A 24,453-nucleotide genomic window follows, 5' to 3' on the forward strand; every position below is an offset into this window, starting at 1 on the left:
ATGATGCAGCATTTTGGAGCAACACTCCTGGAACATTTGGAGTGTGACTGGTCTCTGTCATTCAGACCGGTTTTGGATTGTGTGTAGCCTGTGTTTCCGTGCCTCTGGTGCTCGTTTGAACATGCGATGGCTCTCTGTCTCTCACTGCAACGCCCCCCAGTGGTTGATGCTAATCTGTTGATGTTCCCGATTAGGGCTCATTCCCAGACATGTGCACTGCGGATGCGTTTGCTTCGTGAGGCAGTTTACGAGATTCCCTTCCTGGAGGAAGATGGTATTGTCTCGTTCATAGGCCCTACACGGGATGCCGCCTTGGATGGTTTTGGGGCTTCGGAACACACCTGCTCCATGATAGTATTTGGCGTGGATTTTCCGATGTTGACATCTGCCAAAGTGGAGGATATCCTGCTTTCCGTGGCGTCCTTTTGAAATTGGGTTTTCTTCTAAATTGACATTATATTGATTCGGCTTTACCGTCACATGCTTGAAAATTAAATTATGGATCTATGCTTTGCTGTCCTCTGGACTTGTCGAAATAAATATTATGTGTATTTTTATATCTGGGGCATATTATTATTGTTTGATTAAAACCACTTACTACCGACAAGGGGAGGGTGTAGTGTGGTCGGGTATATGTATCCTTTGCGCGTTTGCTTCAGGCGTTAGGCCTTTGTGCACTTTGCCCCGGGTGTATTTTATTTCTTTGCTTGCAGCATTGAGCCTTTGTGCACTTTGCTCTAAATGCATTTTTATTCAGCTTCGTACTGTTATTTTCCAAATAGCCAGTCCTACGGTCTTGTTTTATTTTTGATATCACACTGTTTAGCCTACTTCAGAGCTGGAGTTCTCAATAACACATTCTTGCTCACTCTGGGCTCCAGTCAAGGATACAGTCTGGTACATTGCCGATAGACGTGGTAGGAGTTTAGTCTTTGAATACATTCTTGCGTAGGGACATTTTGTGATCACACTGACATGTGAGTTATAAAAACACTTCCTTGTCCTAATAGACGCAAGAGGGAGATTCCGATAAGGGAACCACAACTAGACACTGATTGCCTCGTTGCAGATGCTGAACCAGATCACAGGCCTTTGCTCAGGTGAGGGTTGATGGCTTCCAGGGGAATCTGAAAGGCAAGTTAATAGCTTAACATGCTGTGCTCAAAATATAACCTACTGAGAAAGAATAGACTCTATTAACACCATGATAGCGTTGTTTTTATGTTTCACTCTCATAGTGACTATTTCAATCCTACTGTGTTGTATGGTTCTGGTTATTGCGGCTCACGCCTTATTATCTAAAATGCAGTCGTTTTATTAAAAACAATCTATACAACTTAAACTGCCTTTGTCATTTGTATATGAGATCATACTGTAAATGAGAGAGCTGTTTTGGACCTGTGTGACCACGACTTCCCTGAGACGTTCCTTAGATGTCATGCGCTCGGCTGCCCAATCATCCCTTCCTCATGGGAGAGATGAGGCACAGCTAGTTAGTGCGGAGCAAAACCGGATTTAGAGTGACAAAGGTCCTTCCAAGTGGGTCAGACTCAGTCCCCCACAATAGGAACGACTCTGCTACTTAGAAATCCAGTAGTCTCATTTAGAATAATGAGAGCCCACGCGACAAAAGGAAACAAACACAAATGATGGCTGAAATGCGGAACAACTCAAACATTCACCCCTAGTCACAGATCTGGGTTTAATCCATCAATTCTTTCGCTCACTATACCACCCCAGTTTGGACCTAGCCATATGCAAATCAGTCTTGATCCTGTTCCCCATGGGAACAGTCCAGCCGCACTGCCAGGCTAAGTCCTCCCTGGACCGGAAACAAGCATCCTGGGACCAGTTTCAGGGTGTCACCCTTCATCAGCCAGGCTAGCTTAAATCCCATGACACAGTGAGCCCGGGACCCACATCTGGCAATCCTCAGCGCACTTATGGCGACAAAAGCAAACAAACACAAATCATGGAAGGAATGCGGAACCAATCAAACATTCACTCCTAGTCACAAATCTGGGTTTAAGCCATCAATTCCTTTGCTCACCATTCTACCCCATTTTGGACCCAGCCATATGCAAATCAGTCTCTACCCTGTTCCCCATGGGAACAGTCAAGCCTGACCTGCCAGGTCAAGTTCTCCCTGGACTGTAAACAAGCATCCTGGGACCAGTTTCAGGGTATCACCCTTCGACAGCCGGGCTAGCTTGAATCCAGTGGCACAGTGAGCCAGGGACCCACGTCTGGTCATACCCAGCACACTTGCGGTGACCCAAGTAAACAAACCCAAATGATGGGCGAAATGCGGAACCAATCAAACATTCACCCCCAGTCACAGATCTGGGTTTAATCCATCAATTCTTTTGCCCAACATGCCACCCCAGTTTGGACCCAGCCATGTGCAAATCAGTCTTGAAATTGTTCCCCATGGGAACAGTCCAGCCCGAACTGCCAGGCCAAATCCTTGCATCCTGGGACCGGTTTCAGGGTATCACCCTTCATCAGCCAGGCTAGTTTGAATCCAGTGGCACACTGAGCCCGGGACCCACGTCTGGGAATACCCGGCGCACTTATGGCAACAAAAGCAGACAAAACTAGAGTATGCCCAGACGTGGGTCCCTTGCTTGGTGCGTCACTGGATTCAAGCTAGACTGGCTGATAAAGGCTGATACCTTGAAACTGGTTCTAGGATGCTTGAATCCTGTCCATGGAGGACCTGGCTTGGCAGTTAGAGCTGGACTGCTCCCATTGAGATCAGTGTCAAGACTGATTTGGATATGGCTGTGTCTGAACTGGGGTGATGCGGCAAGCAAAATAACAATGGATTAAACCCAGATCTGTGACTGGGGGGTGAGTGTTCGAAAAGTTTCAACACTCCGTCCATCATTTTATTTTGTGAGATTGACTCAAAGGGTCACAGCCAGCCAAGCTATTAGGGGCAAGTGTGACAACTCCGAGCCTGTTTGGCCCACTGCGGACGACCAGGAGGGGGGTAAACCAAGCTGTCAAGAGAACTCACACGAGCATCTGACAGTAAAAGAGAGGTTACCAAGAAGTAGGATTGAAAACGTGCAGTGGTGACCCAATTAAGTTTTTGTCATGGAATGTGGCAGGTTTAAGAGCAAAGCTGAGCTATCCCGAATTGTGTAAGTTTATAGACCAGCAGAATATAATTTTGCTACAAGAAACCTGGGCAAAACACTAAGGTGGTCATTATGACCCTGGCGGTATTACAACCGCAGGGCCAAAACGACGGGAGCACCGCCAACAGGCTGGCGGTGCCTCCCGGCGTATTATGACCGCCAGGGCAGCGCTGCCCAGGGGATTACGACTTCCCGACCGCCAGCCTTTTTCTGGCGGTCTAAACCGCCAGGAAAAGGCTGGCGGTACGGGGAGTCGTGGGGGCCCCATGCGGCTTTTCACTGTCTGCTGTGCAGACAGTGAAAAGTGCGACGGATGCAACTGCACCCGTCGCACGGCCGCAACACCGCCGGCTCCATTTGGAGCCGGCTCCTATGTTGCGGGCCAGTGGGGATCTCCAAATGACCGCGGCAGGGGGGCGGCCGCATGGCGGTCAGATCTTGGCGGGTGGCTGATGCCGCCCGCCAAGGTCGTAATGACCCCCTAAGTGTACAGACCAGGGTACCTGGCCTTTAACACACATGCAGTTCCCTCACTGCTGGGACGCACCTGTGATGGGCTGGTAATCTGGCTCAAGCAGGACCTATTCCCAACGGCAAAAGGTAATTTTGTGGCAGAGTAGGGATGAACTGGCTGTCGAACTTAAGATCGATAGCTGAATGGGGTCGAAGCACATAGCTATTGTAAACATCTGTATCAGACCTGCCCCCTCAAATGTACAAATACCCATAGTAGAACACATTGTGGAGATGTTGACCCACTTGTACAGGCGAAAGCAGGTTATTATTGTTTGGGACTGTCCCGCTTGTATGGTACATGACGCGGCACACCCATTGTTGACACAGTACCTCGAATGATCACTGGGTAGATCAGGGCTTGTGCAGGCAGAGGCATGAAGGCCCACAGGGGTGGCAGTCGAACTAGAGAATTTAATTACTAGTATGGGGTTAAGGCTGGTTAATGGGAACTCAAGGTCAGACTCCCCCACCCTACCTACGTTTAAGAGAGGTTCCTTTACAAGTTACCTTGATTACATTTTCGCAGATCAAATGCTGTGGTCCTCCCTCATTGACATGATTCCAAGAGCTGATAGCGATCACCAAGCACTTTCTGCTGTCTTTGCAGCATCCTCATTTAAAAGAAGCAGTATGCCCCCTTGGGCTAAGGGTAGTAACATCAAGGTAATAAAAATCATGCATAACAAATGACGTGAAGATCTAAACTTCAATTTACAGCATGGTCATAGAGAGCCTGGCCCCATTGACTTTCATGAACCCTCCACTGGTAAGTTTTATCCAGCTACACTGCAACCTGATGGAACAAATGAGATCCCTCTTTATGGTGGTAAGGCGCTGAGGGGCTGGCACCTACCTACCAAATGTCGAAGTGGTTCTCAAAGACCTGTCGCCTTGCTAAATTCCTGCTGCTAGGTGCTTTAGAAAAGGGAAACACAGTAGAGATAAGAGCAGCAAGGGGCTTTTACAAACAAAGTGATGCTAAAAAGAAGTGGGAGAGTGTCAATGGGATAGCCTGTCGCCCTATGAAAGGCGGGCACCAAACTATTTTGGCAATTGGTAGCAGACAGGAAATACACTAATAACATTGACTGTGACTCAGCAATCCAGCCTGAGAGATGGGTTAAACATTTTGAAGAACTCTACAGGGAATGGCCTAGTGACAAGGTTCAGCCACTAGCATTCAAGGGCAGAAAGGTTGCTTCTTACCCTCCGGATTAGGAAGTTAGGCCCTACTGAACCGAGATGGCCAGTTTCACTATGGTGGAAACTGCTCAGGCCTTAAACTCATTGCATAAGGGGAAGGCCTCAGGTCGTGACGGTATACCAGGCAATCTGTATTTGTCTCACCCTGAGGTTTGGGTACCATACCTAACACCCTGATTAACACCATTGTTAGGGGAGATGGCATCCCCCCCATGTAGCGGGGAGCAATAATAGTAACAATCTACAAAATGGGTGACAGAGATATACCAGGGAATTACAGACCGATAAGTCTAATTGATATCAGTCAAAAGGTGTTTTGCAGACAAGTTCTGGCCAGGTTGCACTCCTGGATCACTGACCATCAGATTCTGGTAGACTGGCAGGCTGGATTTAAAAAGGGGTTAGTATTGCTGATCAAGTACTTAGGTTTAAAATATTGTTTTGGAAGTACAAACAAAACAAGACCAACTCTACATCGCCTTCATCGATTCAAGGGCGGCATTGGGGGGCTCCCCGTTGAACGAGTTAGACAGTTTGATTATCTGGGGGTAAGGCTGGCGGATAACCAATCATGAGCCCCTCAAATTGAGAAAAGCATCACTATCTTCCAGCAGCGGTCAGTGGCAATTGGGAGGAAATACAAGACCTCCATGGGAGGGCCTCTCTCTCCTGCCCTCACTGTGTATGAGGCCGCAATAGTGACAGCCACAACATATGGTTCTGAGCTTTGGGGATATTATAATTCTCAGTGGCTAACTTTGATTGAAAATAGGTTCTGTCAATCCTTACTAAACTTACCCACTAGTACGCCTCTTACACCTCTCAGATTTAATTTGGCTCTCAATCAAATTCACTGTGTAATTTCCCTAAAGCCGTTATTATACTGGGTATGACTATGGGCCTCCGAGGACTTGAGCTCCTATAGGATTGCTTTGTTAGAATTACTGATAGACATAGCTGCATCACCTTCCTGGCTCAAGCACGTTCAGGAACATGTGCCAGTGGATCAAAATGGAGCACGTATGGTTTCCCCCCCAGAAAATAACTAGAGGCATAGTACAGTATATAAAGTGACTTTACTGGGAGGCGGTACTACCCCTGATTTGTTGTGCCCAGACAGCAGGCAGTAGAACAGAGCATTTTTTAAATTGTAACTGTTCCTCTAAGTTTGAGCATTATTTGGATAGTATTCATCCAGTCCAGGCTAAACATTTGTTTATAAAATTTACACTGGGTATTCTTCCGCTGAACTCCGTCACTCCCAAATGGAAAAACGATGGGTGCGAGAGCTGTACTGGCGTATATTGCACTTTGGAAAAAGAGTCTATGGCACACTTTGTTTTCTTCTGTCCAAAATATCTAAAGCCTTTGAGGAAGTGGATCATTCCCTAGTGTAGACTTCTTGGTACCCAGAATTACCAGGAGACGCTTCTGGATTCTAATAAGCGATACAAGCGAAAAGGTAGTGTTTGCAGTCTCCCAGTACTTACAATGTGAGAATGAAGGAGATTTCTCTTCCTATTGATTGTAATTCCCTATACCCTGGTACCTAGTTGAAAGGTTTGAGATTCGAACTGAGTTCAGTACCCTTTACCTCTAAACTAATAGCCTTTTTTAACCCTATAGTGGGAGTGTAAGTACCGTAGTTAAGCCTGCAGCAGCGAGTACCCATTTTGTGGCAGAATGGTCATTGCTGTTGAGAATTTTAAATTCAAAGAATAAACTGTCAGAGGGAATACTGCTGTCAATAATTTTAACCCAATTAATGAATTCCATGAGTTGTAAAGAATTTTAACCCAATTCATGAATTTTACAAGTTGTAAATATGTTTTAGGATAATATGTATTTATGATTATACTGTATGTATGCTGCTTTTATGGCTTACAGCAGAAATAAAGAAATACTTGGCAAAGTTTTTGGTAAGTCGAGGATGTCCCCGAAGACCAGCTTCAAACCTTGCGAGGACTGTCACTGCATGATGTCGGTGACAGATCTGCATCGGGTCTGTTTGTGGTGCCTGGAGCGTGACCATGACCCGAAGTCATGCTCCAAGTGCCGGCTCATGTCCTATGAAGGCCTTGAGGGAGCAGTCCCTCAAGCTTATGGCGGCCCGGTGCTTGTCGCTGCATAGGTCCTGGTCCCGCTGGCGGGAAAGGTCTAGAGAATGGTCGCACAGCCACCACCACTCATCTTCCTTGAAGTATTTGCGTCAAGGAAAGAAGAAGTCGAAGAAATCCCATCATCCTTCAACTTCATCCCGTTGCTTGGCTGATGCGACATGGGAGGAGCATCGACGCTCAAGGCCTCTGTCCTCAGAGCCAGCTTTTGGGTCCACTCCGCACCTCCTTGAGTTTCCGGGAGCCAGGGCAACCCCTGCCCAATTAAAGGAATTCTACGAGGCCCTGTGCCTTATTTTTGGGCAATCTGGCCCTGCTACGGTTCCTTCAGGCCCCAATGGGTTTGGTTGGAGGGTCTTCAGGTTCTGCGCCAGTAGCTGTGGCCATGAAGTCCCCTCCGGATCCGCTCTCGGATCTGCATCAACGCCGGTCGTACCATCGAATCCTTCCCTGGCGCTGGTTCGATTGTCGACTCTCCCGATGTCGGTGCTGGCCACCATTTATGACGACCCAATCCTGATCCCCAACGACTGGGAGTCAGAACAGACTGGGCCGACTCCACCTCCTTCAATGGGGCCTATTCACCTCAGGTTGGATTCTGACCTTTATTCTTATGAGTTTGAATTCAGGGAAGAATTGGAGGGGTCCCTTGACCCTTATGAATACCAGGATGACCCTAACATGGACTGGGCACAGGTGTTGGGCGAGGCCAGTGGTCTGGATACCTCTCCAGACGCTAGCATACTGTCTCCTCCTACCGTAGCTACGGCGGAGGGAGCTACATTATTCCATGGTGTCAGGAGGGTGTCTGAGGTCCTCAGCCTTGAGCTGCCTACTGATCAGGTTAGGTCTAATCTCCTGACGGAGGTGCTTCAACCAGGGGCTTCCACCTCTGAGCCTATTCTTCCATTCAATGAAACTCTGATGTCCTTTTGGGTACTTGGTCCAGACCCAACACAAGGGCTCCTGTAAACAGAACAATTGCACAACGCCATCGGTCCACCCGAACAACCCTAAATTCCTTTCCCAACACCCCAAGCTTGAGAGCCTTGTTATCCAGGCATCCATATCCTCTGACGCATTCCCTTCTGCACCTCTGGATAGGGAATCAAAAAGGCTGGAACAATTTGGGAAGAAGATGTTTTCATCATCCAGTCTAATGCTGCGATCAGTGAACAGCGCATGCCTTTTGGGCCATTATACTCACTCTCTGTGGGATACGGTTGTGCAAGATCTGCTGCAGATACTGAAGGTGGCCCATGCTATCGTCTCCCAAGCTGTCACCGATGGGAGACATGCGTTAAAGTTCGCTATGTGATGTGGGCTGGACACGACCAACTCTCTGGGTAGATCGGTTGCGAAGATGGTGGCCTTAAGGTGCCACGCCTGGTTATGTACATCTGGTTTCTGAGGGGATATCCAACAGACTCTTATGGACATGCCCTTTGATGGCTCCCGTCTCTTTGGAGACAAGGTGGTGGAGAGTTTCAAGGACTCCCGGGCTTTGGCTGAGTCTCTCTGCCTTTCCACTGCCCCTCGACCCCAATTGTCAGCCTTTCGTCTCTTTTGTGGCCACAGAAGGGGTTACCTGTCACGTCCCTTTCCTGGCCACCGTGCCACCCATGCTGTTCAGCTACTGCATGGCTGGGGACGTGCAATCCCACGTGGTCGTGGGACAGGGAACAAGAGGTCTGCCCAGTCCACCACTGCCCCTGCTGCAGCCTCCAAACCCTCCTAGTCCGTCCCCTCACTCTGGTCCAGTTGGTGGCAGGATTCGCCAATGGGAACCCATCACTACAGACAGATGGGTTTTGCAGATCGTTCGAAGGGGCTACTCCCTCCCCGTCAAGTGTGCCCCACCAGCCATGCATCCATCATTCAGCCGTATACCGGAGGATGATTTGGCACTCCTCCACCAGGAAGTTGTGGCTCTCTTGGCCAAGGGAGCCATAGAGAGGGTCCCTGCACCAGAAGTAGGTTGTGGTTGTTATTCCCGCTACTTTCTGGTGCCCAAAAAAGACAAGGGTCTATGTCCTGTCCTAGACCTTCGGACCCTCAATCTCTTCCTCAAGAAGGAGAAATTCAAAATGCTCACCTGGCTCAGGTCCTGTCTGCCTTGGACCCAGGAGACTTGATGGTAGCATTAGACTTACAGGACGCTTATTTCCATATTCCCATCCTGCCTGCCCACAGACGTTACCTACGATTTGTAGTAGGCCACAAGCACTTTCAATTTACCATGCTCCCCTTCGGCCTTACCAGCCCCCCTTCGGGTGTTCACGAAAGTGATGGCGGTGGTTGTAGCTCATCTGCACAGGTTGTGGGTTTCATTCTTCCCCTACCTCAACGACTGGCTGTTGAAGGCGGACTCATCCCAGAAAGTTGTCTCTCACTATAAATGTGCCGAGGTCACACCTGACTCCCTCTCAGGCGCTCCCTTTCATCGGAGCTGTTCTGGACACAGTACAGTTTCAGCCCTATCCTCTGGAAAAGTAAGTCCAGGATATTCAGGGTATGATTCCGATCTTTTAGCCTCTATCTTACGTTTCGGTGAGACTGACTCTGAGGCTGCTGGGCCTCATGGCTTCTGCATCCTGCTAGTGACATCTGCCAGATGGCATATGCGGGCTCTGCAGTGGGACTTGAAGTTCCAGTGGGTGCAGCATCAGGGAAATCACTCCAACATGGTCCAGATCTTGGAGGGGACTGCAAAAGACCTGCAGTGGTGGCTTTCGAATTGGCATTGGGTCAACAGCAGATTCCTCTCTATTCCCCAACCAGATATAACCATAGTGACGGACGCATCACTTGTGGGATGGGGCGGCCACATGGGAGAGGCAGAGATCAGTGGCCTCTGGTCTCTGGCAGAGTCTGGGCTGCAAATCAGTCTTCTGGAGCTCTGGGCGATCAGGCTTGCATTGAAAGCATTTCTCCCTCCTCTCAAAGGGAAAGTAGTGCAAGTGTTCATGGACAACACTACTACCATGTGGTGCTGCAACAAACAGGGCAGAGTAGGGTCTTGGACTCTTTGTCAAGAGGCGCTCTGGACATGGCTGGCACATCAGGAATTCACCTTGGTGGTTCAACATCTGTCGGGCTCTCTGAACCCTACAGCAGACAAACTCATCCATCAATGTATAGCTGATCATGAATGGCGTCTCTATCTGGAGGTGGCACAATGTCTCTTTTAGCAGTGGGGAGAGCCTTGGTTAGATCTGTTCGCCTCCACAGAAAATGTCAGCTGTTTTGCGTATTGGAGTTCCAAGGCAGCGCTCGCTCGGAGGCGCTTTTAGTCTTGAGTGGAACTCCGGCCTCTTTACGCCTTTCCACCTATGCCACTTCTGTCCAGAGTTCTCAAGAAGATCAAGAACAACCGGGCCCAAGTAATTTTGGTGGCTCAGGACTGGGCTCGAGAGCATGGTATCTAGAGCTATTGAGCATGGCCACGGATCTTCCACTCAAACTGCCCCTTCGGGACGATCTTTTGTCGCAGCAACATGGGATGTCTCCACCTAAACCTGTCCAATCTCTGCCTTTATGCGTGGAGATTGAGTGGTAGCAGTTTGCGGCTTTTGACCTTCCACCCGAAGTCTTTGATGTAATCTTGGCAGCCAGGCTGCCCTCCGCCAAAACGGTGTATGCTCATTGGCATAAATTTGTGGCATGGTGTACCACCAAATCTGTTGATCCCCTCTCTGCTCCTCTTTCTGAGGTTCTTTTGTTCATTCTTTGGCCCAGCAGGTGTCTGCTTTGGACACCTTTAAGGGCTATTTATCTCCTATTGTTAGTAGATTCCTTAACCCCTTCGCTGCCAGGCCTTATCCCCCTCCTGTGTCGAGCCTTTTTTTGGGTATATGGGGCAGTTGGCGCTTAGGCCCTCATAACTTTTTCTCCACATAAGCTTCCCACGCCAAATTTGTGTCCTTTTTTCCCAACATCCTAGGGATTCTAGAGGTACCCAGAGTTTGTGGGTTCCCCTGGAGGAATACAAGAAATTGGCAAAAATACAGCTAAAACTTCGTTTTTTTTAAAAACAAATGGGAAAAAAGGGCTGCAGAAGAAAGCTTGTGTTTTTTCCCCTGAAAATGGCATCCACCAAGGGTTAGCGGTGCTAAAATCACCATCTTCCCAGCTTTCAGGAACAGGCAGACTTGAATCAGAAAACCACATTTTTCAACACAATTCTGGCATTTTACTGAGACATATCCCATTTTTACTATTTTTGTGCTTTCAGCGTCCTTCCAGTTAGTGACAGAAATAGGTGTGAAACCAATGCTGGATCCCAGCTAAACATTTCTGAAAAGTAGACAAAATTCTGAATTCAGCAGAGTGTCATTTGCCTAGATCCTTCAAGGATTTTCCTACAGAAAGTAACAGTTAAAATAAAATAAAAATTAAATTGAGGTGAAAAAAGGGCCATTTCTGTCCACGTTTTCTTCTATAACTTTTTACATCTATGGCAGATTTTGTAAAAGAATATACAGTTACGTCTCCTGGACTCTTTTGATTGCAGGGATATATAGGGCTTGTAGGTTCATCAAGAACCCTAGGTACCCAGAGCCAGTAAAGGACCTTGCAATGGGTTTCATTGTATACGGGCTATACAGCAATTCATTTGGTGACATATAAAGAGTGAAAAATAGGTATCAAGGAAACCTTTGTATTTCCAAAATGAGCACAAGATAAGGTGTTGAAAAGCAGTAGTTATTTGCACATCTCTGAATTCCGGGGTCCCCATACTAGCATGTGAATAACAGGGCATTTCTCAAATAGATGTCTTTTTTACACACTGTCTTACATTTGGAAGGAAAAAATGTAGAGAAGACAAGGGACAATACTACGTGTTCTTCTATTCTGTGTTCCTCCAAGTCTCCTGATAAAAACGGTACCTCACTTGTGTGGGTAGGCCTCATGCCCATGACAGGAAACGCAACATGGACACATCACATTTTTACATTGAAATCTGACGTGTTTTTTGGAAATTGCCAAGCTATGGATTTTAGCAACAAAAAAGGATGATGGACGCAATGCTAAACCATGCACATATTCACCCCCAGTCACAGATCCGGGTTTAATCCATCGTTCTTTTGCTCATCATGCCACCCCAGTATGGACCCAAAAAACAGTTGGATTAAACCCAGATGTGTGACTGGGGGTGAAGGTCACTCTGCATTCTGTCCATCATCTGTTGTTATTGCATTTATTGCCCCAAATGGGAAGGGTATGCCCAGATGTCGGTCCCGTGCTTGTCATGCCACCAGATTCAAGCTAGCCTGGCTGATGGAGGGTGATACCCTGAAACTGATCCCAGGATGCTTGTTTCTGGTCCAGGGGAGGACCTGGCCTGGAAGTTCGGGCTGGACTGTTGCCATGGGGAACAGGGTCAAGACTGATTTACATATGGCTGGGTCCAAACTGGAATGGCATAGCAAGCAAAATAAATGATGGATTAAACGCAGATCTGTTACTGGGGGTGAATGTTTGATTTGCTCTGTATTCCGTCCATCATCTTTTGTTTTTGCATTAGCTGTGGATTTTGGCCTCTTGTTCAGCCTGCACGTAGGGAAACTTACAAAACCTGTGCATTTGTGAAAACTAAACACCTAGGGGAATCCAGGATGAGGTAACTTGTGGGGCTCTCACCAGGTTCTGTTACCCAGAAGCCTCAGCAAACGTCAAAATTTGGCAAAAACAAAAACTTTTTCCTCACATTTCGGTGAAAGAAAGTTCTGGAATCTGAGAGTGCCACAAGTTTCCTTTCACCCAGCATTTCCCCTAGTCTCCCGATAAAAATGGTACCTCACTTGTGTGGGTAGGCCTAGTGCCCGCTACAGGAAATGCCCCAAAACACAATATGGACACATCACATTTTCCCAAAGAAAACTGACCTGTTTTTTGCAAAGTCCCTAGCTGTGGATTTTGGCCTCTAGCTCAGCCGGCACCTAGGAAAACCTAGCAAACCTATACATTTTTTAAAACTAGACCGCTAGGGGAATTCAGAATGGGGTGACTTGTGGAGCTCTCTCCAGGGCATGTTACCCAGAATCCTTAGCAAACCTCAAACTTTTGGCAAAAAAAAACCTTTTCCTCCCATTTCGGTGCTGCAAAGTTCTGGAATCTGAGGGGAGCCACAAACTTCCTTCTACCCAGCATTCCCCCACATCTCCCGATAAAAATTGTACCTCACTTGTGTGGGTAGGCGTAGTGCCTACAACAGGAAATACCCCAAAACACTACGTGGACACATCAAAGTTATCAATTACATTGTTTTTGCTGGGGGCACCTGTGTTTTTGGTACTGGACTCAGCAGCCATCTAGGGAAACCTACCAAACCCAGAAATTTCTGAAAACTAGACACCAGAAGGGGTCCAGGGAGGTGTGACTTGTGTGGATCCCCCAGTGTTTTCTTACCCAGAATTCTCACCAAACCTCAAATTTAGCTAAAGAATCACATTTTCCCTACATTTCTGTGTGGGATCACCGCACCGGCGCAAATTTCCTACCACCCAACGTTCCTCTCAGTCTCCCGATAAAATTGATACCTCCCAGTGTAAGTGGGCCAAGTGCCTGTGACAAGGAAGAGCCAAAAACATGTTGAAATTGAGCGGGAACCAATGCGGGTCCAAAAGGGCAGTTTGGAAAAAAACATTTTTAGGCTGACAAGTGGGGCAGAATTTTTATCTGTGTAGATGCGACAATGCTGGTGTGGTAGGGATTTTGTGGATTCCTGCATATTCCAGAAGGTTCCATCACAAACGTGTGGGGAAATGTGTGATTTCAAGCAAAGTTGGAGGTTTGCAGAGCATTGTGAGTAAGAAAATGGTGTGGGGTGCATGTGAAGCACACCACTGTGGACTCACCCAGGTGGTAAGTTTTCAGATGTGTCTAGGTCTCGTAGATTTTTCTACATGGCAGCGTCCCAAAGTCCATTAAGTGCAACCCTCACCATTCAAAGTGGAACGATTTTGAGAGTTAGACAAGCTCTCATGGCCCAAATGAAAAACCAAAGCCCAAAATAATCAATAATCAAATAATAATAATCAGTAATCAAATTTCCTCTTGCTTTCCATTGGGATAAGATATTTTAGTGTGCGGGGGAGAGCTGAAAGACTGTTACCCCCATCAGTTGGGGTGGGGGCATAACCACGCCCATACTGGTTGGTAGGCACCACCCCACTATTTATTTTTTGATTCCCTCGTTACTAATAGGTTTTCAACCCCCCGGGGAGTGGATCGGGGGTAATTACCCCATCTGCCTACCGGTGGGCAGAAAAACTTTGTCCCTATTTATGTTGGGTGGGAGCATGGCCATACCACCACCCTCTTTTTATGAAAAAAAATCTTCCCTGGTGTCTGGTGGGCTTTCTGCCCCCCTTGGGGGCAGATGAGCCTTACAAAAATAAGCTGATCGCCCTCCCCCCCCCCCCCCCAAGGGGGGCAGAAATGGCCAACAGTAATGTGCCCCCTGGGGAGTGACTCTTGCCCAAGGGGCTGCTCTCCCAAACAAAACACACACACACACCTATCCCTGGTGCCTAAGTGTTTTCTGTCCCTCCTCTGGGCAGATCGGTCTAATAGAAATAGGCTGATCTGCCCCCAAGAGCGGCAGAAAAGGCCTAAAATAGATTTGCTCACCAGGGGGGCATTCTTTGCCCAAGGGGTCCCTCCCCATCCGTAAAGAAAAAAAAAACCTTGTGCCTTGTGGTTTCTGCCCCCCTTGTGGGCAGATCGGCCTAATTAAAATAGGCTGATCTGCCCCAAGAGGGGCAGAAATGGCCTAAAATAAATTTGCCCCCAACCCCTGGGGAGCGAACCTTGCCTAAGGGGTCAGCTCCCCTTGCGTGAAATTGGCGCACAAAAAATCCCTGGTGTCTAGTGGTTTCTGCCCCCCTTGGGGGCAGAGGGGTCTAATTAAAATAGGCAGATCTGCCCCCAGGGGAGCGACCTTGCCTAAGGGGTCACTCTCCACGTCTAAAATCTTTTTTTTTTAAATGATCCCTGGTGCCGAGTGGCTTCTGGTTTGGTTTGGCATAGAAGTCTTTCAAAAAAGGGTATTCTGAACTTTCCTTTCTTTCTAAGGCCCTTTTCCAGTTCCTGGTTATGTTAACTAGATCTGCCTTCTCACATTTTTTCTGAATCTTTTTTTCAGGCACAGTATAAATCTTTCATAATATGAATGCAAGTGGATTCCTGAGTTTCGGTATGGAAAACACAAGCTCTATCTGTTCTTATAGTTAATCTTACCCTGGCTTGCAGAGGGGCATCCTCTGGTTGAAATAAGCTGCAAAAGGGAGAGCTCCAAAGGTTTTTGCAGGCCCTGTGAGTGAGCTGTGTAGCCAACCGTTAATTTGGTACGGTAATAATTCTGAAAATATTTGGCGCACTTACCTATGTTTGATTTGAATTTCCAGTCACTCATTTGGTTACGCTTGGAATTCTTCCTCTGCTGAGAAGTGTGCACAGGTACAAGTTGCTCATGGTTGTGACTGTTTCGTGTGGGCCTTCAGCCTCCACTACACTCCTTTGTACAGTCCATCCACCTTCCCACGATTGACCCATCAGAAGGCTGCAGTCGAAAATAGGAGGCCGAGTGGGGAAGACAGACAGGGTGGTTTCAGGGTGCAAAAGCAGTCCCCTGGCAGACAGATTAGACATCCCGCATGTACAAAGGAAAGAGGTAAATTAATTACATTGTAAAAAATAGAAATATGGCTATTTCAAGTGTTTGCGTATCTCACCCAAGCATGAAAAGCTCCTTGTTTAAAAACATTGTATGGCTAAACTTGTGCATATTTCATGTAAATCTCTTTTTGCATTTTATTTCAAACATAGAAATACTTTCTAACATGTGTGGTCTAATTTTATAGTACAGTTTACATGTAACCATTAAATAACCTTGAGCAATGGCCCTTTTGTGCCGTATACTTTTTTTTTACCAACAGACAGTCCAGCAACGCCAAAAGAAAGAGGTGCAACACTGTAGCCGCTTTTTCTCACTATTTCCATGGATATGGAAGCTCCCATCTTGTGCCAAATCTGACAAAAACAGGTTTAGCCTTACCTAGAGATGTTTTTTAGCAAAATATACTTTGCTTGACTTCAGATGGTTCTGTGAAATCGAGCAAAGCTTCCATGTGCTAAGATCTTTGACATTCGAGAATAAAGTCGAAACACGCATTGGTGGCAGACAATCCAGAACAGGCCAAGCAGAGTCTAAAAACGGGTGATAGCATCCTACACTCTCACTGATGTTGTCTTTTCTTCTCCCACAGCAAGTGGAACATTGTGCTTTGCCATTACTGTGGATTGATGGGCACACACCTGGTCTGTTCTGCTCTAGCAAACGCGAGCTGCAATTGGATCTGCTCAGTGTGCTTCCCTATAGCCAGCACGCACAAGAGCGAGCAACCAGGCAAGTATTTTGAAGACAAAGAGTACATTTATGTTTTTGTTGTCAACTTTCTTCTCTTTACCAGTAGCCATTCACGATGATAAGACGTAATGCAGTCACCTGAAGATTAATTCTACGTAAACCACTAGCTGCAATTAATATTTTGGGATTATTCAATTGTATCTTAGTAGGCGAGGCACATACTGAAGAACAACTAACGCTAACATATATAGAAACTATATCGTTTGAGAAGATGAGGCGTAATTCACAGGGGAGCAAATGGCACCTCAATGAGTTTGTGCTGCAGAAAAACATCATGTCAATGCTCTGAAAAATTCAGGTTTTTGGTTCAGGGCTTGCTTCTTGCTAGTCTGTATTTAGATTAAGAAAAGCAGTATGGCACCCATTAGTGCAGGGTGCGTAGTGCAACCATTCCATGAAAAAATAATGGGGCTCATTACAGTGGCGGCTGGTGACATTTCAAAGTGGAGGGGCGTAATAGTTCGGGATGAGTGATGTGCCAATTGTGTTAAGGGAAGGGGTCGGGGGGAATCTCCCTCAATAAAGTTTTGAAAAAACAGTGGGCAAATGGTGCATTTTTAAGAAAATTCGAGAAAGCAAGAAGGTCCTTAAGGCAATTGTGAAAGTGTAGTTATGACATCAATAAAGAGATTTCTTATGATAATGATGTAGGTACCTGCTTATTCACTATAACCACAGAAGTTCATATCAGACTTTCAGATAATGCTGAGCACTACACAGATTTCCTTATTTATTGATATACCTTCATACAAGCATTGCATCTATCTTTACAAGTAATATACTTGTATATTCAACACGGGATTCCATTGAAAAGGTAGGATAGGATCCCTAGTTTTAGTGTTGGCAAATCAATGGTCGGCATTGGCAGAAGTGTCACCAAAATGAGAGGATTTTGTAATGTGATGAAGTGTGCAACAACCTTGCTGTGTTGGGAGTGTGAAAACTAAGGCTGTAGGATGTAAACACATTGTTAACTTAATAAAATGTAAATACCTGCAGATAAACTGTGAAAATATTTGAAAAAAAAATAGCAGCAGTTATGAAAGAACAAATGAAGCACTTTTTGGTAATTCTGCACTGTGAATCAAGCCCAGTTTCCACATGTTTCCTTGTCTGCTTTATAGTTTTATCAGTAGAACTTCTATTTTTGACAGTGTGCCCCAAATCCACTGCCAGCTACATACTACACTTTTACCACTTTCAGGCTAAACGGGTGTAGGCTGTTGCAAATTGTTGTTTCTATTTTTCACAATCTTTATGGCTTCAGTCAGTCACACAACATTGAGGCCAGCACCCCCACTCTGAAAATTGTTCTATCACCACTGCAGCCTTTAATCATGGCAGACCACATTCTGGAAGCGCCCCTCAGGGTGCTGAATGTAAGTGACACTTAAAGCAACCTCACCTCGGGCACAGAATGGAAGCTGGTCGTACAATGTTCATTGTTGTAACCACTCAGCACAGGAATAAGCAGCAGTTTACAGTGGCATCGTAAGTTACTGCAGTATATAAAGCCTAAGTCTTTAGATATTGCTGGAACTATTATTTAACACGTGAACACACAATTTTAAGGCAACAACAAAAATGTCGAGTTAACTCCGGTGATTAATGTTCTTCCTGGAAAGAGATTGGAGTTTTGTCTTGTGGAAGGTTTGACTCATCGTGAGGTAGCGCAGAGGGTTATGTGCCTGCTGCAAAGAACATGTACCATGCAGATCACAAGGGGCATGTAATGTAAATAGGTCAGTGGGTTACTGCTTTTGTCAGAGGGATTCTTTTGTCATTTGCAGTTTATAAGTTAGAATCCTAATAACTGTCATCAAAGAGCTGCATGCAAACTCCAAGCATAGATTAGAGCATTATGATTTCTCCCCATTCTTTCATTATCCTATGTTGCAAAAAGGGTTAATTTGGGTAGACAATTATTAATATTAAATAGAGCCCCCCCCCCCAACCATGGTATTACATTTTAAATGCTGAGTTTGTGCTTTTCCAGACGAAGCACTCAAACTATACCCCCTACTAGTATGGATGTGACGCTTTGCAGTCCTCTGTCTAATGTGTGTGATGTCAAGTGCTCTGACCTCTACTGGCATGAGTGACGCTATAAAACAGAATATATATTCATGTGAGAGGGAGTGTTATGGAGACTTGGGGGCACTGTTACAGGGCGGCAGTGAGGGAATCCATGGTTAAAGTGGTCACTGAGGGGTCAAGGTGCCAACAATCATTACACGAGTCCGGGTGCCACCAGCGCTAAAGCAAGCAGGCCCTAAACACAAACAGGTGACACTACATGGTGGTGCCTTGGGACTACTCTACACTAGACGGTCCAATAGGGCTTCACAGTCTTGAATCTTCCCTTTGGAATTGTTCTGATAATTACCTTGTCCACCACTTAGCCACCTAGGAAGATTACTTGTTACCATCTCTCCTTTGGATAATGCCTGCCTAACTTCAGCCCTGGTGCGCGTGCGCTGGGTGTCTAACAATCCTGAAAAACACAATTTTTAGGCAACAATGAAATATCAAGATAACTCCAGTGATTAATGTTCTTCCAGGAGAGGGATGGAATTTTGTCTAGTGGAAGTTGTGACTCATCGTGAGGTAGCACAGAGGCTATATGCCTGCTGGAAAGAACGTGTACCATGCAGAACACAAAGTGTAAATATGTCAAGAGACAAAGCTTTACTGATTTTGTCAGAGAGATCGTTCTGTTATTTGCAGTTTATAAATTAGAATCCTAATATAGGATCTTCCTTGCGCACTTCATAATCTCCACTTTGGAATTCGTTATGATTACCTCGTTCCCCCCGTTAGCGCCTAGCAAGATTACTTGTGTTTGTCGCTCTCTCTCCCACTGGGATTATGCCTGCCTAACTTCAGCCCTGGTGCGCGCAGTGCTCTGTGTCTAACAGACCTACAGAGTTAATCTGCTAACCTTCCATCTGACACCGCAAAGTATTATCTTTATTGTTTTCTGCTGGCTTCCTTTCCTTGCTCTTTATCCACTTCCAGACTTCTGCACGCCTTTCATTCTCTGTCTGCCCTGAGCTATTTTTCCTCTCCGCCCCCAGGTTTCTCCCCTCCTTTCCTTTTTGACTCCTGATTTGCACCGGTTCCTGAGAAGCGGCAAAGTCTGTACACTCAAACGTCGCTGAAATGACGCTGTGGCTAGGTTGACAGGGCTGTTCCCATGCTACTGAACTATCGCCCTGGTTGTCTGCCCCCTGCCTTTGCCAGCCCCCACTTGAACAAGGCTTATCTGCAGTCTTTTACTGCTGGTTAGCACACATTTCCTTTCCCTCCAATCAATGAGATAGTCACGGTGATGAAGCCCTGGTGCAATTTGTCCTACAATTATCTTCAGTAGCACCTAAATGAGCTCGGAATCCGGCGATAAAGGGCTTATGGAGCCCTTGTCTCTCGCCTGATAAGTGTAATTCAGCCTGAAGCACGGATGGCCTTATCAGCAGGGCTGAGGTGTGCTTGTGCGTAACCCTGCTCCAGTCAAACAGATTATCAGCAGCTGGCCGTTTTGATGGCCTGTTTACTCAGATACCGCCCGTACCTTTGGCATCACCTTGTTAAAGATTTTCAGGAGCGTTATTGTTACTGTAGCAATTTCACAGATACAGGCTTTTATGAGCCGGCTGCGTTATCCTACATAAATAACTGATATAAAGAAAACAGCTATTAAGGGCAGAAATCTTCACTGCCTGTTTCCGCGCCACCGTGATCTCACAGCGGGTTTTCATGTGCTTCAGTTACTTGCTCTTTCCACTGACAGTCTCGGGTGCACGATTAAGTGCTTTAGTGACTGCTGCTCATTTGCAACAACTGCAGCATGTTTAAATAAAAAAAAAAAGATTGGCTTTGGAACAAGGCGCAGCATTGATAAAACAGTGGCAAACAACCCTCACACTTTTAGTCTATGTTGTGTAGTCATTGGATTGCCACAGGTGCTTAGGGAAGCTGAATGCAAATCTGTTCCGGACAGGGCCCAAATACCTGTGAAATACCTGGTGTTGACTCGCTGCATTACCACCAAATCGGACATGATTCAGGAGGTCCGACCGACTCCCAACAGCAGCGCGAGAAGCAGACACCTCGTGTTTGCGCAGTTAGTAACACAAACTGCGCAGACTTGATTTTCAGCTTGCTGCCTGCAGCCTCTACCCCAACTTGTCACAGGGCTGGACCCACCCTCCGTGACGAATTGGGAAAGGGTGGGGTGACCATCCTCCACTTCCTGACTGACGTGAAGCCCCTAGCGCTACAGGACTTCAGCCTGAAGCACCCGGGGCTAACTTTATCCACACGTCATTAGGGGGTGGAGACTGGTCCTCGAAGCTATGTCTTTGCTGAGCTGATGACCTCACAGGCCTCAGGCTGTGAGCTTGTCAGCCCGGCAAACATAGACTCAGTCCCGGAGGGCGTGCCCTGCCCAGAGGAAAATGGAATGCATTGTCGTCATCCTGCCAGTCTCATGTCACGTGACAGTATCCCCGGGCCAGGCCCCAGCCCCAAGCAAGAGGTGTGTGCATTTTTGTTTTACGGAGTTAGGAGAGTTCGTTTTCACTTTTTGTTTTGCTACGAGGGTGGAGCCCCGACGCCCTCATGCAGAAACCGCCACTGGCTCATTAACAAGAAAGTGGCGCATCAGCTCTGATGCCACACTTTTCTTGCATCGCCCTGCACCCCCCTGACGGCACCATGGGTGCGCTGTGTTTACAAGACAGTGCTCTGTGGCACACACGTGTCCACAACAGCGTCAGAAATTCTGATGCTGCTGTGGCACTCACCCTTGACATTGCTGGACTTGCGTCAAAATTGTGACACTAGTCCAGCAATGCTAAGGGGGCCCCATAGGAAATAGCACAGCCTCACTTTTAACGCCTGCCCTGAGCCGGAATTAAAAAAATGATGCTATGCTGGCACAACATGGTGCAATGAAATCTTGTAGGTTTGACTGCACCATTTCTACGGGGTTTTTACGGGGGAATGCTTGACACAGGTAAAATGTGGAGCAAGGCTTTACAAACTGGCGCAATGGTAACATTACGCCAGTTTGCAAACATGGCGTGGTGTCGGGGACTGTTTTGCACCACCATCGCGTAATAAAAAAATGACGGTAATGCAGATCAAAGGGCTTGTAAATGAGCCCCAATGTGTCTAACCTTTAGAACAATACACATTTTATCCCAACAAAAAGTGGGCTACCCTACTTTGCACAGCAGCAGGAATGAATCTTCCAAATGTTAAGTTGGAATATTTCAACTTTTATGTTCTTGCTAGAATCAGCCCCACTTCATAGACACGTGTATAGAAGACCCTTTGTTTAATCCTCGGTGATTTACCTGACATGGGGAACCTAAGGCATTTTCATTGCATTACTTGAAGGTTCCTACTGCGATTCTAAAGCAGATAGTCTTCCCAGTGTACAAGAACCGCCGTAATAAATTATCACGCAATTCATCTGACCAAACTAGAAAATTTCAAGTGTACCTCATTTTTCCAGATCACCAAAGACTGTATTCTGTGGGTCAGGAAAATTGTGTTTTTTCAGAGATCTTATAAGTCGGTTCGTTTATGAACGACCAGATAGCGCCAGTGGCGTAACAAAGGCCCCCGCAGCCCCCACGGCGCAGGGGTGGGGGGGCACCCAAGCTCCAAGGGCCGCTTCAGCACAGTACCCTGGCCTGAGAGCTCCTAATTGAGCTCGTAGTGGGGCCCTCGAAGTACTTTGCGGGGGGGGCCCTCAGGTTTCATTACGCCACTGGGTAGTGCACGCATTTTTCATGTTTTGGAAACTAGCTGTGTGCCGCACAACGGGGTATTTGCCTGAAATGGTGATTGCATGGGACTTTGGACAACTTGTCTTAAGAGCAGAGACTGCCCTGAACTCTTGCCAAAATTTCAGAACCAACTGGTTAGTGTTGCTGAGTAAGCAAATAACAACATATGTAAAGACGACCATTTTTGTAACGAACTTTCATAGGTACAACCTGTGTTGATGGCTTAGTTTCATTACAGTAATTGTACGAAGGGTAAAATGAGAAGAAATAAAAGAGAGGAGTGAGTATGCCCTGATCTGTGCCTTTAGTTACGATGATCCTGTTGGCGGTGGTGGACAAAGCTAGCTAATGTCATTGTAATGATTTAGAGGCCTAGGGCTTATTGTGAGACAAGTCTAATCAGCCCTTGTGAATGGTTCATTGGCATGTAGTGAGTGAAGGATCTTAGGGGGTCTTTTCTCTCTTTGCAAGGTCTATCACATTCAAGACCATTCCTACATTTTCCCTGTCATGAAGCTTGACTGGCTGGGGCAAATCGACGTGCGCGTGATCCGATCTACCCAAGACGTTTTTGCTTTCAGTAAAGCTTTGGCTTTATTATTAGGCATCAGAGTTGGACAGAAAGTACTACACTGTTCTGCGACCATCTCTGCTTTAGCCTAATATTAGTTTAAATCCGTCTTGGAATTCCTGCCCTGGCCTCTGTGAAGAAATGAATAAAACACCTTTTTTAGTGGGCCAACCAGAAGAGCACCAGGGGTTTTAGTTCGAGCCTACTAGGCAACACATATGTTGTCTGATGCAGGGCATATTGTGGCTTATCAAGAACATAGAGGGGCTTGGAGCCCGCCATTGCCTCCCATCTTATTTATCTTGTGTTTGTCCCTCTCATGGAGCATTGCAGCTTTACAGCCTGTTTGATTGGTTGCCATCGCTGCTTCCACTGCTTGCTTTTCAGTCACTACTTGTCTCTTGTTTGCAAAGCACTCCACTATAGTGTACAAGTTTTCGAGCTGTCTCCCTCTTGTATGTCTCCCTGCCTGCACTTTGTGTGGCTTCGCCATTTGCCCCCGACTCCCACCCTGTGTTGTTGCTTCCGCTCCCCCACCCTCCCCAGTTTGCTCTTCTATTCGCTTCCCGCTCGCTAACGTGTTGCTTCGCTGTCCACCCTCTCATTCTGCTTTCGTTCCTCTCACCCACCCACTTTTAGAAAAAAGTTTTTTTGCTCATTCTTTTTATTTTTAGATACCGATTCAGCTTAGATCAGTAACTAAAAAGAGAAAAAAACACCTGCATAATTTTGTAGGAGTGTGAATGCGGGATGTACATAACTACAAAGTGATGTGGCTGGCTGCGTCAAAGGATTTTTTTTTAAACTTTAGCCCCGCTGCACAGCATTGCAGGTGTTTTGAGGCATGGCTAAAAATCATTGGCAAAGCCAGTAGGACACAAAGGCAAGACCTACTGGCTTTGCCATTGCTTGTTGTGAGATGTGATAGCATAGCAACATGTGACGAACCCTTGCTGGACTCTTGTTACTGGGTATTGCTTTCATCTCCACCCTGAATTCCTTCTCTGTGATGGGACTCGGGGCTTTTTGCTGATTAATCTTTTAACATAGAGACTGGTGTTTACTCTTCTTTATCTGTCGCAAAATTTGGAGGATTTTGGAAATTGAACTATCTAACAATCTTGCTAGGGTAGGAGAGAGTGTGAACTGTAGGAGGCCAGTTTGTGTTTAAAATTAATTGTAAACATTTTTTAAAACATATCTGAAATTTGGAACGCACAAATGCAATTTTTTTTGTAGTTCTGAAGTGTAGCGGAATCAAAAATTTCCATAGGATCCAAACAAATCAAGACGCTGTACTTGGTGATGTGCAAATTATAAAAATATTTGCTGAAACATACTTCCACAAGTTATCGTGTATGCGCTAATTTTAACCGTAAAACTGCATGTCATTGCGAATTTTTGGCATTTCAATGGAAAACGTGCTGTCTTTATTACAGTCTGCTGCCATACCATATTTTAGTAATATATTTGCACAGTGTTCTCCGAAATGCACCACCGGCTACATTCCCCACCCAGCCGCATGAACGTGGCTTATTTGATGTACTTGTTTTTTGTGAAAAGCTTACTTTTTTCATAATCCCTATTGCTTCAGTTTTATAACATTAGTAGCAGCAGCCGGTCTCTGGGAACTGCTACAGTTCCCAGAGTATGTGGCTTTAGAGTAATC

General features: G+C 46.3%; 1 protein-coding gene across 5 annotated transcripts in view; it reads left to right on the top strand.

Annotated features, from left to right (window-relative positions):
- The window catches only part of LOC138296130 (PHD finger protein 7-like), a 1,092,052-nt gene that overhangs the window by 1,016,834 nt on the left and 50,765 nt on the right, over positions 1-24,453 (top strand). For all 5 annotated transcript variants that reach the window (XM_069234996.1, XM_069234998.1, XM_069235000.1 and 2 more), the window contains one exon: positions 16,255-16,394. In XM_069234996.1, coding sequence (XP_069091097.1) covers positions 16,255-16,394 — 140 coding nt within the window. The remainder of the gene's footprint in view (positions 1-16,254; positions 16,395-24,453) is intronic.

Source organism: Pleurodeles waltl, chromosome 5 (genome assembly GCF_031143425.1).
Source record: "Pleurodeles waltl isolate 20211129_DDA chromosome 5, aPleWal1.hap1.20221129, whole genome shotgun sequence".
Taxonomy (NCBI): Eukaryota; Metazoa; Chordata; class Amphibia; order Caudata; family Salamandridae; genus Pleurodeles; species Pleurodeles waltl.